Source organism: Parasteatoda tepidariorum, chromosome 3 (genome assembly GCF_982258835.1).
Source record: "Parasteatoda tepidariorum strain Cologne lab strain chromosome 3, Ptep-v5.0, whole genome shotgun sequence".
Taxonomy (NCBI): Eukaryota; Metazoa; Arthropoda; class Arachnida; order Araneae; family Theridiidae; genus Parasteatoda; species Parasteatoda tepidariorum.
In genome coordinates, this window is record NC_141757.1 from 52,095,546 (window position 1) to 52,110,056 (window position 14,511).

Genomic DNA, 14,511 nt, shown 5'->3' on the forward strand with positions numbered 1-14,511 from the left:
AAAATTAAGATATTATCAATAATAATTGAGTGATAAAAGACATCGAGATTTAAAAAAACCAAGCAATAATTCGCAACAATAATTACCGAAAAAAATTATCAAAGCATGACGTATATGTACGATGGAATCGGTGTGAGTTGTGAGTGATAAAGTGAAAAATCAAATGCATACACTAAAATTTTCATGCGCGTAATACATTAAAATTATTGAGAAAAAAACACATTAAAAACTTTTTGTAGAAAAGAAAACCAAAATTATTTGCTTCATTATTCACAAATGAGAACAGAAAAATCAGGACCATTTCTTTAGTAAGGCATCTTTTGAACAAATTTCGAAGGAAAAAAATGTTTCAAAGTTCTGCAGAAAAGAAAACCAAAATTATTTACTTCCCAAAGGAATTTTTTTTTTTTATAGTTTCACAAGTGTATAATTTTTTTAAATACAAAATATTGCAAATTATTTTTTTATCTTTAAAAGTTATTTAATTGATACATAGAAATATATTCAACAAATGAGTAAAAAATCTTTTTTGTTTTACATTTTAAAAAATACTGACTTGTTTAAAACTGTAATATAAGCCACATATAATTTTCTAAAATAAAACTATCCAGAATCTTCTGATTCTTCAGATTCTGAAACAGATTCCTTTTCTTCTAAATGATCAGATTTGGTATCAGTGTCACTGTTTAATACAGATGTGTTCTCTTCTTCATATGTTATATCTTTCAAGCTATTTGCTTTTTTGATTCCTTTCTGTATAAAATTAAACAAATAAATAGTAACAAAAAAAAATTTTAAAGTTTTTTTTTATATTAACTGTTACATTTTTCAAAAACACACAAATTAGGGGAGTGTCTGGGGACCCCCACCCACTGTCAATTTCATATGTATAGAATATTTTTTCAAGTCAATGGGCCATCGGACACTATTTGTTATATTAAAAAAAGATTATTTTCAAAGTTTCAAGTATTTATGCAGCTGGTAACATGGTAAACAATAGTTTTGAAAATTTGTTGAATACAGTAGTCAAATTTTTTAAATTTCTATTTTTTAAGTTAAACTATTCTTTTTTTGGTTTATTCTTTTTGCATTATTTAATTAGATGATAAAACAATAGAAACAAACAAAAATATTGATTATTACTCAATATTATACAGGAATATAAGCAATACTCCTTAAGTGGGCGGGCTACCCGACTCTCCCCTATGTCGCAACATTTTGATAACAGTTATACAGTTGAATAAACAATTTGATATTACTGAAACTTTTTTTGTAGGTGACTAATATTTATAACAGAAACATTTAAATATGATTTAGTTTGTACTTTTAATATAGTTTTAAATTAAAGCAATGCTTCTGAAGTTTTTCCTTCTTGTAATTAAGCCATTTCAAAATTTGACTGTCACAGCTTTTGCAAAATTTGATGCTACAAATATAAGATATCATTAATGCTAATTTTTTAAAATGTTATCAATCTTTTTAAGTTTTTATTTAATGAAAAAAATCTATATTACAGCCTACAGTGTTTCACTTGTTAAATGTATTTTTTAAATTATGCTGTCTTATCTTGAGTCAGCATTATCTTTCCATCTAGAAGAAAATTATCTAAATCAATGCTTTATTCTCAGTTTTTTGCAAATTTTTATAAGCCCAGATAATGCAGCATTGGAGTAAGTTTTTAAATATTAAATAATTAGACCACAAACACTTTTCATTTCCACAAAACAGTGGCTCTTCTTCAGATTGTCTGTCATTTTCAAAATAAGCAAAGATAGCAGTAGCTTTAGATAAACTAAACTTGTCCTAATAACCACGAGTCTCGCATCAGTTAAGAAAATAGCGTATTATTCACGAAAAATCATAATTTCATATTACGACGAAGCCTTTAAAAAACAGCCTTGAGTAACGATGTCATTCTGACTCATTGTAACAAAAGGTGTCATTATATTATAACAGATGTCCAATGTTAGTTTTAACTTTACTTTTAAACAAAACAATCAAAAAGGTTTTTGAATGTATATTTTTAATACAGTATAAAATCTTTATAATGAAACTCTACCTGAGGAAACTTCACATATTTTGAATTATGTAGATTAAACTTATCAGTGGAATATATTTGAGGAAAACATCAGATTAATAATTTAAAATAATTTTTAAATACTAATACTTTAAAACATTTTCTAATAATACTAAAAAATTAAAATAAATTTGTTTTAATTTTTGTATTTTAGATTCTCCTTTTACTCAGGGGCCTGAGGGCACTGCCTGTTGTCTCCAATGGTAGCTACACCCCAGAGAAACAGTGAAAAAAAAATTTTTTACTTCAAAGGCCTACTGAATTATTGCAATTTTGGTCACCTATTCAATAAAATAAAAACTATTTTTGAGTGTCACTTTTCAAAATATTAAGTGAAATGCAAACATTGTGGCACCATTTTAAAGAAGGTACCAACAAAAAACTCTTTATGTCATAAAACGTTCTTCAAAACTTAGCTTTTAAACAAAAACCCAAAATGAAATTAATTAATAAAAAAAAAGGATCAATGATGCAATTTTGTGAAATAACTTTATTTTTACTATTACAATTTAATAACTAAAATAAGAATCTGGTTAAAAACCCGAAATAAAGTTAAGTCATACATATTTTAAAACTAAAAGTTGTTTCCAAAACATCAAAGCCAATCCTTATAAATTTGTTGCTAATGAAAATCATGTGTGTAAACGTTACTACAAAAGATTGAAGCCTGGCAAACGTCAACCCCTGACGAATCACATAGTTGTTTTAGTGTTGTCGGATATATTTGTGAAACAACATTAGTTCTCCCTTGCACTATCAAAAGCCAACATTCAGCTTGAACTAATGATGGAATGTTGAAGAAAATAATTTTATTAAACATCATAACTCACTTCTCGTTTACACCAACAAATATTGACTATCTGCATACACTTATTATCTTAAGTAAGAATTGCAACAAGAAGGTTTTATTCAACATCCACTATCAATGCAGGTTGCATGTGAAATTTTGCTGTTTCAACTAAAAAATATTACTATGTATTAGAGTTCTTCCTAGAAATAAAAAAGGGTAGGGTGCTTCCTCTCTGAAAAGGACACTTTGAGTTTTGAAAGGGCACTGACTTAATACCATAAAAGTTTGTCAAAATGTGTAATATTATGCAATAACTGAATTTTATCCTATTATAAAATTTTTTAAATTACCCTCTTATAATATTTTATGTGCATATTTAAAAGAGTAATTCTCCCTCATTATCAAAATAAGCAAACAAATTGTAGTTTATAAAAATATTTAAAGGCATGCGAAAAGGCAATTTCTGAGCACATTTCTTTTCCAAAAAATAGCAAATTAACAAAAAATTCTTGATTGATTATAAATCCAATTTCTGTGCATATTTTTCTTTTTAAAAAAAATTAAACTATCTTTCCTTCAAAAAAAGCAAACTATATCTTTCCCAAATAAAAGACACTTATAAAAATTTAACCAGTTAAAAATAATCCCAACAAAGTAAATATTCGTAATTGTAATCATAATTAAACCTATACACACAGATAATTTTACCAATGTGTGATTATCATTTAAACAGTGAAGTAATTTTTTCAAACTGGAATGTGAATGAAAAGGCAGTGTTTTTAAGGGATGGGGGCTTATTTTTTCAAAAACGGAGCATTTACTGGGATTAAAGCGCAAACAGGTCGTGCTGCCCTTCAAAAAACGCATAGGGAAAACACTGACGTATATTATTTTACTCAGATATCAAAGCTGCTGTGTAAATGCTGATGTTCACTAATTTATCTTTCATAGTAAGATATACTATATAAAATATTTTTGAATTTACCTAAATTAATGTAATGCAAAAATTAATTTTCACTTAAATGAAAGTTATTACAAGAAAAAATAATTTTTTTACTTACTTTTGATTGCCTTTCGATCAATAGATATTGCTGCGAGACACGTTTCATTATTTCTTCTAATTCATGTTCATATTCTTCCTCCCTGTTTAGTTGTGATTCTCTAGAATATATAAACAAAAATTCAACTACGATTTATTCCCCCAAAAAATCAAATAGAAAATTATTCATACTTTCAGTAAAATATTTTAGGTTGTATGAATTGAGATGTGTCAAACCAAAATGTTTAGGAATAAGTACATTTATCTTAAATCTCACTTTCTAAACTTTTAGAATATTTACAGTTCATCTTCTGGAAATGGAATTCATCCAAATATTTATAGTATACAAGCTGAGTAAAGTGAAATTGTCAAGTTGACTGTCTGTCTTAGTTGATTTATCTTATAAATTAAAAAACAAAGCGAAATGTTTGTAATCTGACCTTTTGTCTATCTTGTATGTTGACCACTAAAATGGGTAATTTTGTCTAAAACAGCTATTGAATTTTTTTTTTTTTTAAATCTTCATAAGTTGATCAACAAGAAAAAGCTTTAAATGAAATTTTTTATTATGTTACAAAATAGAATTTCACCGATTTAGTAAAATAATCTTAAGAGCTAGCCGAAACCCCTTTACTAGTTGACCATATGGGAGAACTATTAAACTAGATAACAAATATTACTGACTTCACTTATTATTTATGAAAGAATAATGTGATATAAAAAAATTACTCACTCGCCTCTAAAAGTTGACTACCGGCCTGAGCAATGTACTACAAGAGGCTAACTTACTCATGTTTCACTGCACTAGATTATTTTAAAATATTAAAAATTTCAGCTTAAAAAATTATTTCAAAAATAAAAATGCAAAAGAAAAATGAACAGACACATTTATTTACTTAAAATATTAGGAAACTTCTGCCCACCCACACTATTTTTTCCAGGGAAAACAATTAATTTTTGAAATTTTTCTTCACTCTCTACTGATTGCTCTTCATTTTCTATAGGTTCGCAAGAATACACAAAGTTCCTCATTGTTTCAAAGGTTCGGAGACCTTCTGCAAATGCTGGCACTGGTTGTAGTTTTATTTTACTATTATTATTAGCATGTGCAATAAATTCTTGAACAGACAACTCTACAAATCTCATTTTCATCATAGGCATTAAATGTGGTGTCTTAAAATGCAACAAATCTTTATTTTCCTCTTCACCATGATCACCAGGAGTTATTGTTTTTTTTCTCAAAATAAAAAGGTCGGTAGAATTTTTGAGCGATAGACACAGAAATCTAATAGTTTAAAAAACGATTTAAATGGGAATAATTAAAATTATAAGAACAGCATTTGAGACAAAACCATTAAAACAAGACAATACACACAGGCAAAATAAAGATGCAAGAATGATTGATCAAGATTTGACAATATTTACTGTTTGACATTAAACACTACCTGAAATATACTTTTAAATCAATAAATAAACACATTCGTTTTTGTTTATTTTGATGTAGGTTGTAGGTTTTGATGTTGATGACCAGAGTTTTATACATGGTTTAAATAGTCAAAAACTGACACATGCCATACAGTTGCTAACTCAATAACAGCCAAACAAACAGTCTTCAGCTAAACAGCAACAAATTACTTCGTAATTTGTTGCTGTTTAGCTGAAGTTTCAATTTATAAGTAGCATATTAAAAGATGTAAATTAAAAAAAAATGATATCAACTCATAATAAAAGTTTAAATGTTATTGATTTATTATTTACACAAAATAATTGTATAACACAATTTATTATACAATTATTTTGTGTAAATAATAAATTTAGTAAATAATTAACCTCTGTAAGAGCAACAATATTTGCCCACTTTAAAATGTGAAAGAATAGTAAGTTTCAATTTTTTACAGTTGATTTCAATACATGTACATTATGAAAAAATTAATAATTTTAAATTTGTTATAATTAGCACACTCATTTCGTTTTTAAAAATATATTTACCTGAAATTTTTCACTCTCTCTTCGATTTCTCTATCTGGATCAATATCTGGAAGCAATTTTTGCAATTTTTTTGAAATTTCATCATGCATTTCTTGTTGAGCCTCACTAATTTCATTATTTTGATATTCTTCTTTTTTTTCTCTTGCAATTATTTCTGATCTATTACAAAAAAAAAAAAAAGATTTTAAGTGACTATAAATGGATATGGTATGTAATATGAATGAAATATAAAAATAATAATATAATTCCCTTTAATATTAATAATGAAGCCTAATTTCAATTAAAAAGAAAATGTAATCATTTTCAAAAACTGACATTATTTTTAATACCAAAATAATATGCAACAAAAATCAACAGTCATTAAAATTGTGCCACCAGGAATATTATTCCAGAAAATTTTGTTAACAAATTGATTCTGAAGTTTAATTCAAGATAAAATTATTAAGAATTCATTAGTTACAACTGAAATGTAATTGTATACACCAACGTAATTTTTAATTCCTATCTTTTGTATTTTTTTCTATAAAAAATACACTTACTACAGTTTGAGATATACAGTACTTAAAATAATAATAAAAAAAAGAAACTTAATAACTTTTGATCTAATCAATGAATTTCATGTGCTAAGATCCTATCTTAATATTTCAAAGGACTTATCTTAAATATTTGTGTAAGTATTTCAATTACTTTAATGCCTAAATAATTGAGATCTTAGTTTTTTAAATTGCAGCTATCTCCAATATTGACAAGGTCAAAAATCTAAATCCTAAAAAATTCATGTCTAATTAAAAAAATTAAATTTTTTTTTGATTTTAGCGCTTAAAATATCATCTGATCAAATAATTTAGCACTTCAGTTAAAATTTAGTAAGTTATTCATATCCTCAAATCATCAAGATTGCATCAAAGTATGAGAATATCCAATCATTTGATGAAAAGTTATTAAGGTGTTTTCTTTTTTATTTTGTGCACTTTATTAATATTATTTCAAAAGTTTTATTTCTTTAACTTTGTAACAGGGAAAAAAAAAACAAAAAAGGAAATTTATGTTTAAAAGCCAATTTATCTTTTTCATATATCACAAATGATAAATCTTAAGGTACACTTTTTTTTCAATAAACTTCGGGGTTAATTTTATTTAAAAAATTCCGCACCAAGTCTATTCTGATGCTTGAGTTTTGAGTTGGCTTGAAAATTACTAGATTGCAATTTTGAACATTATTAATCACACATCTGTTGCCTCGCCCGAGAATTCATAGACATAGAACATACAAATTAGGATTTGATTTAGACCTGCAAAATAATAAGCTGAGGTTCATTAGAATTATGTAGGTCACAGGTGACCTCTGTTGCAGGTTTTGGCAGGAGGAGGTAAAAGAGGAATGAGAGTTAGGATACTGATGCATAAATAAAATAAATTTCAAGTGTAGTTTTTTTAAAAAGTCGAATCGAATCATACTAAACACACAAGATGATAGGACTAATAGTTTAGGGATTATAAGAGTTTTATGCTTGTGCCTGTTTACATATCTAGCATTACTATCTAAATAAGGGAATTGTATTTTTTGCTGTAGTATAAAATGAAACTAAACAATAGTCACTAGGACCAATATTTCAGAAATTGCAAGGTTTTTTAAATTTATAAATATTACTATTTTTTAATTGTACTTGGAGTAAAACCATAATAACCTTTAAACTATTACTCCAACTGATTCAGATATTGCCTCATTCAATTCGGTATAAAAAAAATACATCGGAAAGATACCATACTTGTTTAAATAGTAATTACAGGTGCGTAAATAGGTATAAGTACCAATTGTATTTAAAAACTATATTATACTATAAAAGCTTAAACTGTATCCCCTATCATCTGCTGGTTAATCTCATTCAATTTAGAGTAAAAAACTAAGTTGGAAATAATATCTAATTTGTTTAAATCTATGTTTCTCTCCTTAATGCAACACAATTTTGTGGGATTTTTATTTGAAAGCCTCAGAAATAAATCCATATCATATGGATCAAAAAACCATGTTATGGTTTCGGGCTTGTTATTTAGAATCAGGGTTGGCAGGTTTTTGACATGTGACAGTTTAAACCATGGTTTAAACCGTCATGTCAAAAACCTCACTGTCAAAAATGTCAAAAACCTATATTCATATGTGAAATTTAATTAATACATAAAATTTATATATTTTTTAAAGGATAGTGTTTCTAAATATGTTCTAGAAAAAATAAATTTTGAAGAAACACTTATATTTTGAATAGTAACCAAAATCTTGTACTTTTGAAAACTCACATCTTTTGTAATATTATTTATTCATTTTCATGTGTTATTGAAAATCTGCAGTGATATTATTAAGAAATTTATTTATAACCAAATTTAGTGTGCAGTATAGATTATACTAAAAATTAGACATTTTTAAAAATAAACATTAGCAGTTTTGTACATTAGACATCTTCTTTTAAAGAAAAATCTTTTTAATATTCTTTTAAATCTTCTTAATAATCTTTTTAACATAAGACAATACAAATTTAAGTGCTTTCTGTTAAATACACAGAGTAGTTAGTGTCGATTTACAGTATATTCAGCCTATTCATTTACTATGCTGAAAATTTAGTTTATCCAAATATTTGTGAATTTCATTTTGCTGAATACTATATACATAGTTTTGTTGAATATCTAAATATTCAGCTGTTGAATAATTACTTCTTGCTTTCAAGATATGCATTATTTGTATTCTTAATACAAGTGGGGGAAAAAAATTAAGAGATAAAAATTGTTTTAAAATGATAAGTGTAATAATTATAAATAAATATAATAAACAATATGAATTATATTTATCATTATTCATAAATATAACTACTTTTAAATTCAAATTAACATACTGGATAATAAAGATATTTGGTATAACATTAAAAAAAATTTTTTATACACTTGTATCTTATATCAAGTTTGTATTTATACAACATAACTTGTAAGTTCCTTATAAATATTAGTTATATGTTCCTTATATGTCAAAAATGCATAGTAATAAACTTTTAATTTTCTTAAGTATCAAAAAGAAAAAAAATTTTTTTTAAAATATAAATATTTAAACAATTTTTGTGCAAAATTTTTCTGCACATGCATTTGAATATAAATTTCTGAGATTTTAAATCTGTTATTTTACCTTAATTTTAATTAAAAAATATTTTAAAACCTGCTGATTACCTATAGTATAATTAAATTTCAATATAATGCATGGCAACTGTTGGTAGTTTTGAAGTTTATATATTTTCTTGGCAAACTTAAGTTTTTGACATTATTGACGGTTTAAACCAGTATTATACCCTTGTCATGTCAAAAACCACTTTTTGACGTCAAAAACCCAACCCTGTTTAGAATGCCTGAATTTAATTTTTTTTTTAAAGCTTATTGTGACTATATCAATAGCAGTGATATAATGCATTAAAATAAAAAGTATTGTATATAAATAAGTGTATTAATGGGTATAATTTAGTAGATAAGTTATATCTTACTCATCATTTTGATTTTACATATTTACTGCTCTTAAACTTTTTTTTTTTACTAGGTTATTATTTTGCTTTAAAAGATAATTTTCATTAATTTTTTCCTAAATGTTAATTAAATATTAGGAATATATTTCTGATGTAGGAAATAGAAATATTTTTATAGTGTTCTTACTTTTTATTAAAAATTAAGAACATATTCTTATATTTCCTCAAGAATACTTAAAGATTCTACAAAAATGTTATAAAAATGAAAATGTAGTTGGATGTGTACTAATGCAAAAGAAGGGGAAAATTGTCATCTGTGCTAATATTGATATATAATTGTAGTTTTTTAATTCAGTACATGAAATAATAGTGATAGGCCACCCTACGACTTAAAAATTTTTTTATGTTTTAAGTCCTCGTTCATATAACTTTTCAGTAAATGAATTAAATATAAACATTTTACAAATCTTTTTTTTTTTTTTTTTTTTCATTTTACTTCTTATGCTCACTTATATATTTTCTTTGCATAAATAACAATTTTATATCCTGATTTGCATTATTCAAATGATGAATGTTATTTTATATGCAAAACCTCCATTCAAATATTCATAAATAGCACAATTTGTAACAACTCTTTCTAGACTAAGCTGAGTTGCAACATATTTTTTTAAAAATATTCTTAATAATAAAAATGAATAAAATATTTAGACAGGTTACAAAACTATAAATGAGAATAAGTTAATACTCAGGGTGGTCACTCTCTGAATGAACCCAAAATATCCAAAAGTAAAATTTGAAGTTTCACAGACAGTCATGATTTACACCAGCTTATTTTTAATATCAATTAAAAATTTACATATATACATTAAGAACTTATAAATGCAGAAACTTCTCTTAAAAATACCAATTTTCCAATCTAAAAAAATATTATTTTGTAATATTAAGCAAAAAATTTTATTAAATAAATTTATTTTTAATTTTATTAAAAGCTCTAGATATGAACTATTTTTAAAAAAAAGTATATAAGTATATTATTTTAATGTTTTAAGACATTTTATCTAAATAAAAATGTATACTTAACAGAAAAAAGAAATAAAAATATTTATTAAATACAGGGATGAGATTGGTCAAAAGGCAAAAAAGCTGAATTTTCACACGAGTACATCTTACGTGATTTATAGCAAAAAGATCAGTAACATATTCTCATCCAGTTTTGGCTGATGTTGATATGCTTATATATAGCAATAATCCCCGATAGAAAAACTGCCACATTTATAGTAACTAATTTTTTTTTAAAAAACTTGCTTTTTACAAGAATCGCGCGATAACGGATTTTAAAATCGCGTGAATATAAATCACGATACTGAAATAAGTGAATGAAACTCGATATTAAATTTCAAAAATGTGAAAATACAAATCATGATGCGTAACTTTCAGATCGCGCAAATACGAATTACGATACATAATTTCTAATTGGTGTTAATACGTATCCAAAGCCTAATTTTTAAATCAAGTAAATACGAAAATAGAAGTTGGATATTACAACTGCAAAAACGAATCACGACATTGGATAAACCCGCATGAATATGAAATCGTTACATAGAATTTTAAAAACGTCTTTATACAAATCGCGATATTGGATTTTTAAATCTCGTAAAGAAGAATTGCAATGAATGATACTGAAATCGCGAGAATAGGAATCGCAATGCGCAATTTTCAAATAAGGTAAATACGAAAATCGATGTTTGATATTAAAATGCAGCGACGTCTGGATTACGAAAATACGAGCTATCTAGCAGACGGGCAAAAATGAGGAAAATCTTATTTTCTGCTTCTAGAAGCTAATAACTAAATTAAGTAGATATGCCGAAGGGTTGGCAGCTACGAAGTTTGAATTTTCTATACATCTTTCGATATATTATATCTATATATCAAATCAGAAATAAACATAATTATATTATTTCAATGGCTGAATTTTCAGAAAAAACCAGAATAATAATTAAAAAAACTGAAACTTTTAGAGAATCTGAGTTTTTGACAAAAAGTCTGAAATTCGAGCGACAAAAGCGAAAAAGGCGGAAATCCGCTAAAAAACGGATAAATCTCATCCCTGTAAATAGCACTAATGACGCAAAAAGTTTTATAAGATATAATTGTAATTATATATTCTTTGCTTTACAGATAAATACCTATAGTAAGGTAAAAAAATTAAGTATCTGCAGACAGAATCCAAAAGTATCTGTAGGTTCACAATATTTATTTAGTACAGAACGATTTTATATTATAAAAGCGAAAAATTATTTAACATTTTTATTTATTCTTGACAAAAAAAATATATATATACATGCACCTAAAAACATTAGAGGAAGAATAATACTAACAATTATAAACAAAAATAAAGAAAGAACTCCATTCATATTAACACTAAACATACCATAAATGGTCAAAAGACCGGTTATTGCATGAGGTATTGTAAAGTGTTGATACATTTAGTGGTAAGTAATTATCATATCAAGAATTAAGTGCAGTAGTAATAATTTTGCTCCCGCAATTCTTCATTACGAAATTTCTATTTAACCTTACGTGTCAAATTCGGGTAACTAGGTTTCATTTTTATTAACAAACGAAATTACATTAAAGGATTTCCTACTGTCACCGTAATTGTTTATTTTTGCTGTAAGGGAAGTAGTGTCCAGTTGTCTGCATGCCGCTAATGATGGGATCACTAATTTTTGAGTTAAACGAACAGTTTTATCTTTTCACACACATACAACTAAACAACCTTCTTCTACCTTGCATAAATTATGATTATGTTGTATCTGTGTTTTGTTTCTTCTCTGAAAATGCATTTTTTTTTGGTATGGATACTTTTTTTAGTATTACAACAAATATTTAAAAAGTATCTCCAAAATTGGAGAATCTCTGCACAGCGTGCGTCTATATTATCTAACTGTGCAAATACCACATAATGTTTCCATAAAAAAAGCAGTTCTCAAAAATAAACTGATAAAATATTATATTAAGTAAAATCTTAGTACATCCTTTGTACTATTTTGGAAATTGCAGCTAACACCAAATTATTATTTTATAGAAATAAACTGTTCTATCTTTATAAAGAAAATGAGACTTAACTTTCACACAAAAAGAATATGTTGGATATGTGAGCCAGTATATTTAATTATGATATGGGATAAAAGCCTTAATCCTATGTACATTACATACTAGAATTTGATGGTAAATTAATTTTAGAAGTATAAAAAACAATTTATAAATCCTTAATTTTACTGGTGATATTCTAATAGACAAGAAACACATTTGCATTTTTTAAAATCCTAAAAAGCGAAACCAAAGAAGAAGACATTTAGTTAAATAACATTATTTAATGAACAATAAATAAAAACACGAAAAAAATATCAAAGAAACAAAATAAAACATGAAGTTTGATAAATATTACTCAGTGTTCATAAGTGTATGTAATATTATTTACCGAATCTGTTTATTTCTTAAAGAAGCTGCTGTTGACATTCTGACAGGATAATAAAGGAATGGTAATAATTGTTCAGGTTGAGGCTTAAATTTGTTTAAAATTGTAACATTAGACTTGATTTCATTTTCTTTGTAACAATATCTCATTACTTTATCATTCCAATTATTCATAGTTTCTTTACACTTCTTTGTATACAATCTATTTGTAATAGCTGTAATATTAGGTTTTGATCTTTTATCTCTTTCATCATTTTTTTTGTAATCATTCAAATTCAACATTGAAAAAGATCTAGGTATAGTTTTCTTAGAAAGAGGAGATGATGACTGTTTAAGCATTTCTTCAGCTCTATGAGCACTAAGCATCTTGCGAATTTCTTCTTTATTTTTTAATTTTTCACTTACTTTATTGCTTAAAATATGTTTAGGCACTGGTGTAGCTTTAAAACAAGATTTTGATTCGGATGGAAGAGATTTTAATGTTACATTAGTTTGAAAAACATCACCTTGTGGCAAAGATTTATTTCCTCTTCCAATGACTCGTAAACTTTCTTCTTTTCTTTCATTTCTTCTTTTTTCATTCTTTTCCACCATTTTATTATACAATGGTAAGTGAGTATGCTTTGGCACTGGTTTGCTAACAACTTTTACATTCAATTCTTTCTGCATCTGCTGTTCCTTTTCCTCTTTTAACTTAGCCAACCTACGTTCTTTAGCTTCAAGCCTTTGTTCATCAAAGCCAGATAATTTAAATGGTTGTGGTTTAGTTATTTTAAGGGGGCTGCCTGAATCTTTAGAACTTTGAGCATTACTTTCTTTAGAGAGATGTATCTCAGAATCACAGTTAAACTTTTCTTCAGTTGATAGAGATCTAGAAGTTATATTAGTGTCATAATAATGATCATGACAACCTAAACAATGAGTTAAAGGTAACTGAGACCGAAAGTAAAATTTTCTTGATGATTCAGTAAACCTCTTTATCTTAGCGGTGTATTGTTTTTTATCCGTTGTAGAAGTAGAGGTGGAAGGGGTTATGTTAGAATCTACATTATTCTCGAATTCAAAGTTATCAGGGGAATCAGTGTGCATAATTTCTTCATAGAGGGAATTGATATTCTGAAGAGCTCGTTTAGCTTCGGCTTCGATATTTTTTAGATCATTAGCTTGATCTTTAAAATAAATAGGAATTGAATAATTATTGCTATCTCTAAGCCCATCCATTACTTTTAAAACGGAATAAAGATTAATAAATCAAGATAACATGACATATTTTAAAATGCAGAGTTAATGGCAGCTTGAAACACAACGTTTTCATTCAATCATTTTTTAAACAATTACGTCTAGGCGATAAACAGAAATTTAAACTGCAGTAAACGGAATATTTTAATTCTCTTTCTATGTTCTTGTTGTTTTAGCTCTAGCAATCTCGATAAGAATTCAAATTTATTTATATACTTCTACTGTCACTCTTTTTATTAAGATTTTCAAAGAACTGAAATAGCTCATAACAAACATGTCACTTTAACCTAACTCGCCAAAATATGGAACATTCAAATCTTAATGAATTTTAAAACGCAAACAGTATCCTTCTTATTATTTATAAAAAAAATATTTTGTTCCCATGAATGTTTTCTTG

The 14,511-nt window shown here is 26.2% G+C and overlaps 1 protein-coding gene across 2 annotated transcripts; it reads right to left on the bottom strand.

The window, feature by feature from the left end:
- Positions 1-151: 151 nt before the first annotated feature.
- Positions 152-14,361, bottom strand: LOC107453778 (uncharacterized). 2 transcript variants are annotated; one of them, XM_087159299.1, is made up of 4 exons: positions 12,880-14,346; positions 5,896-6,054; positions 3,929-4,028; positions 152-357 (listed from the first exon to the last, which is right to left on the bottom strand). In XM_087159299.1, exons 1-4 carry the CDS (start codon positions 14,094-14,096, stop codon positions 292-294), a joined length of 1,542 nt encoding a protein of 513 aa, XP_087015425.1. In that variant the 5' UTR covers positions 14,097-14,346; the 3' UTR covers positions 152-291. The 2 variants fall into 2 exon arrangements, with proteins under 2 accessions (XP_087015425.1, XP_015926213.3); XM_016070727.4 differs by lacking the exon at positions 152-357 and adding an exon at positions 460-753 and having other exon boundaries at positions 12,880-14,361.
- Positions 14,362-14,511: the final 150 nt, after the last annotated feature.

Coding starts and splice junctions, on each gene's coding strand:
- LOC107453778 (XM_016070727.4), bottom strand. CDS start 14,096: ATGGATGGGCTTAGAGATAGCAATAATTATTCAATTCCTATTTATTTT. Junction 6,055..12,879: donor TTAAGAAATAAACAGATTCG/GTAAATAATATT, acceptor TTTTTGTAATAG/ATCAGAAATAATTGCAAGAG. Junction 4,029..5,895: donor GAGAGAGTGAAAAATTTCAG/GTAAATATATTT, acceptor TATATATTCTAG/AGAATCACAACTAAACAGGG.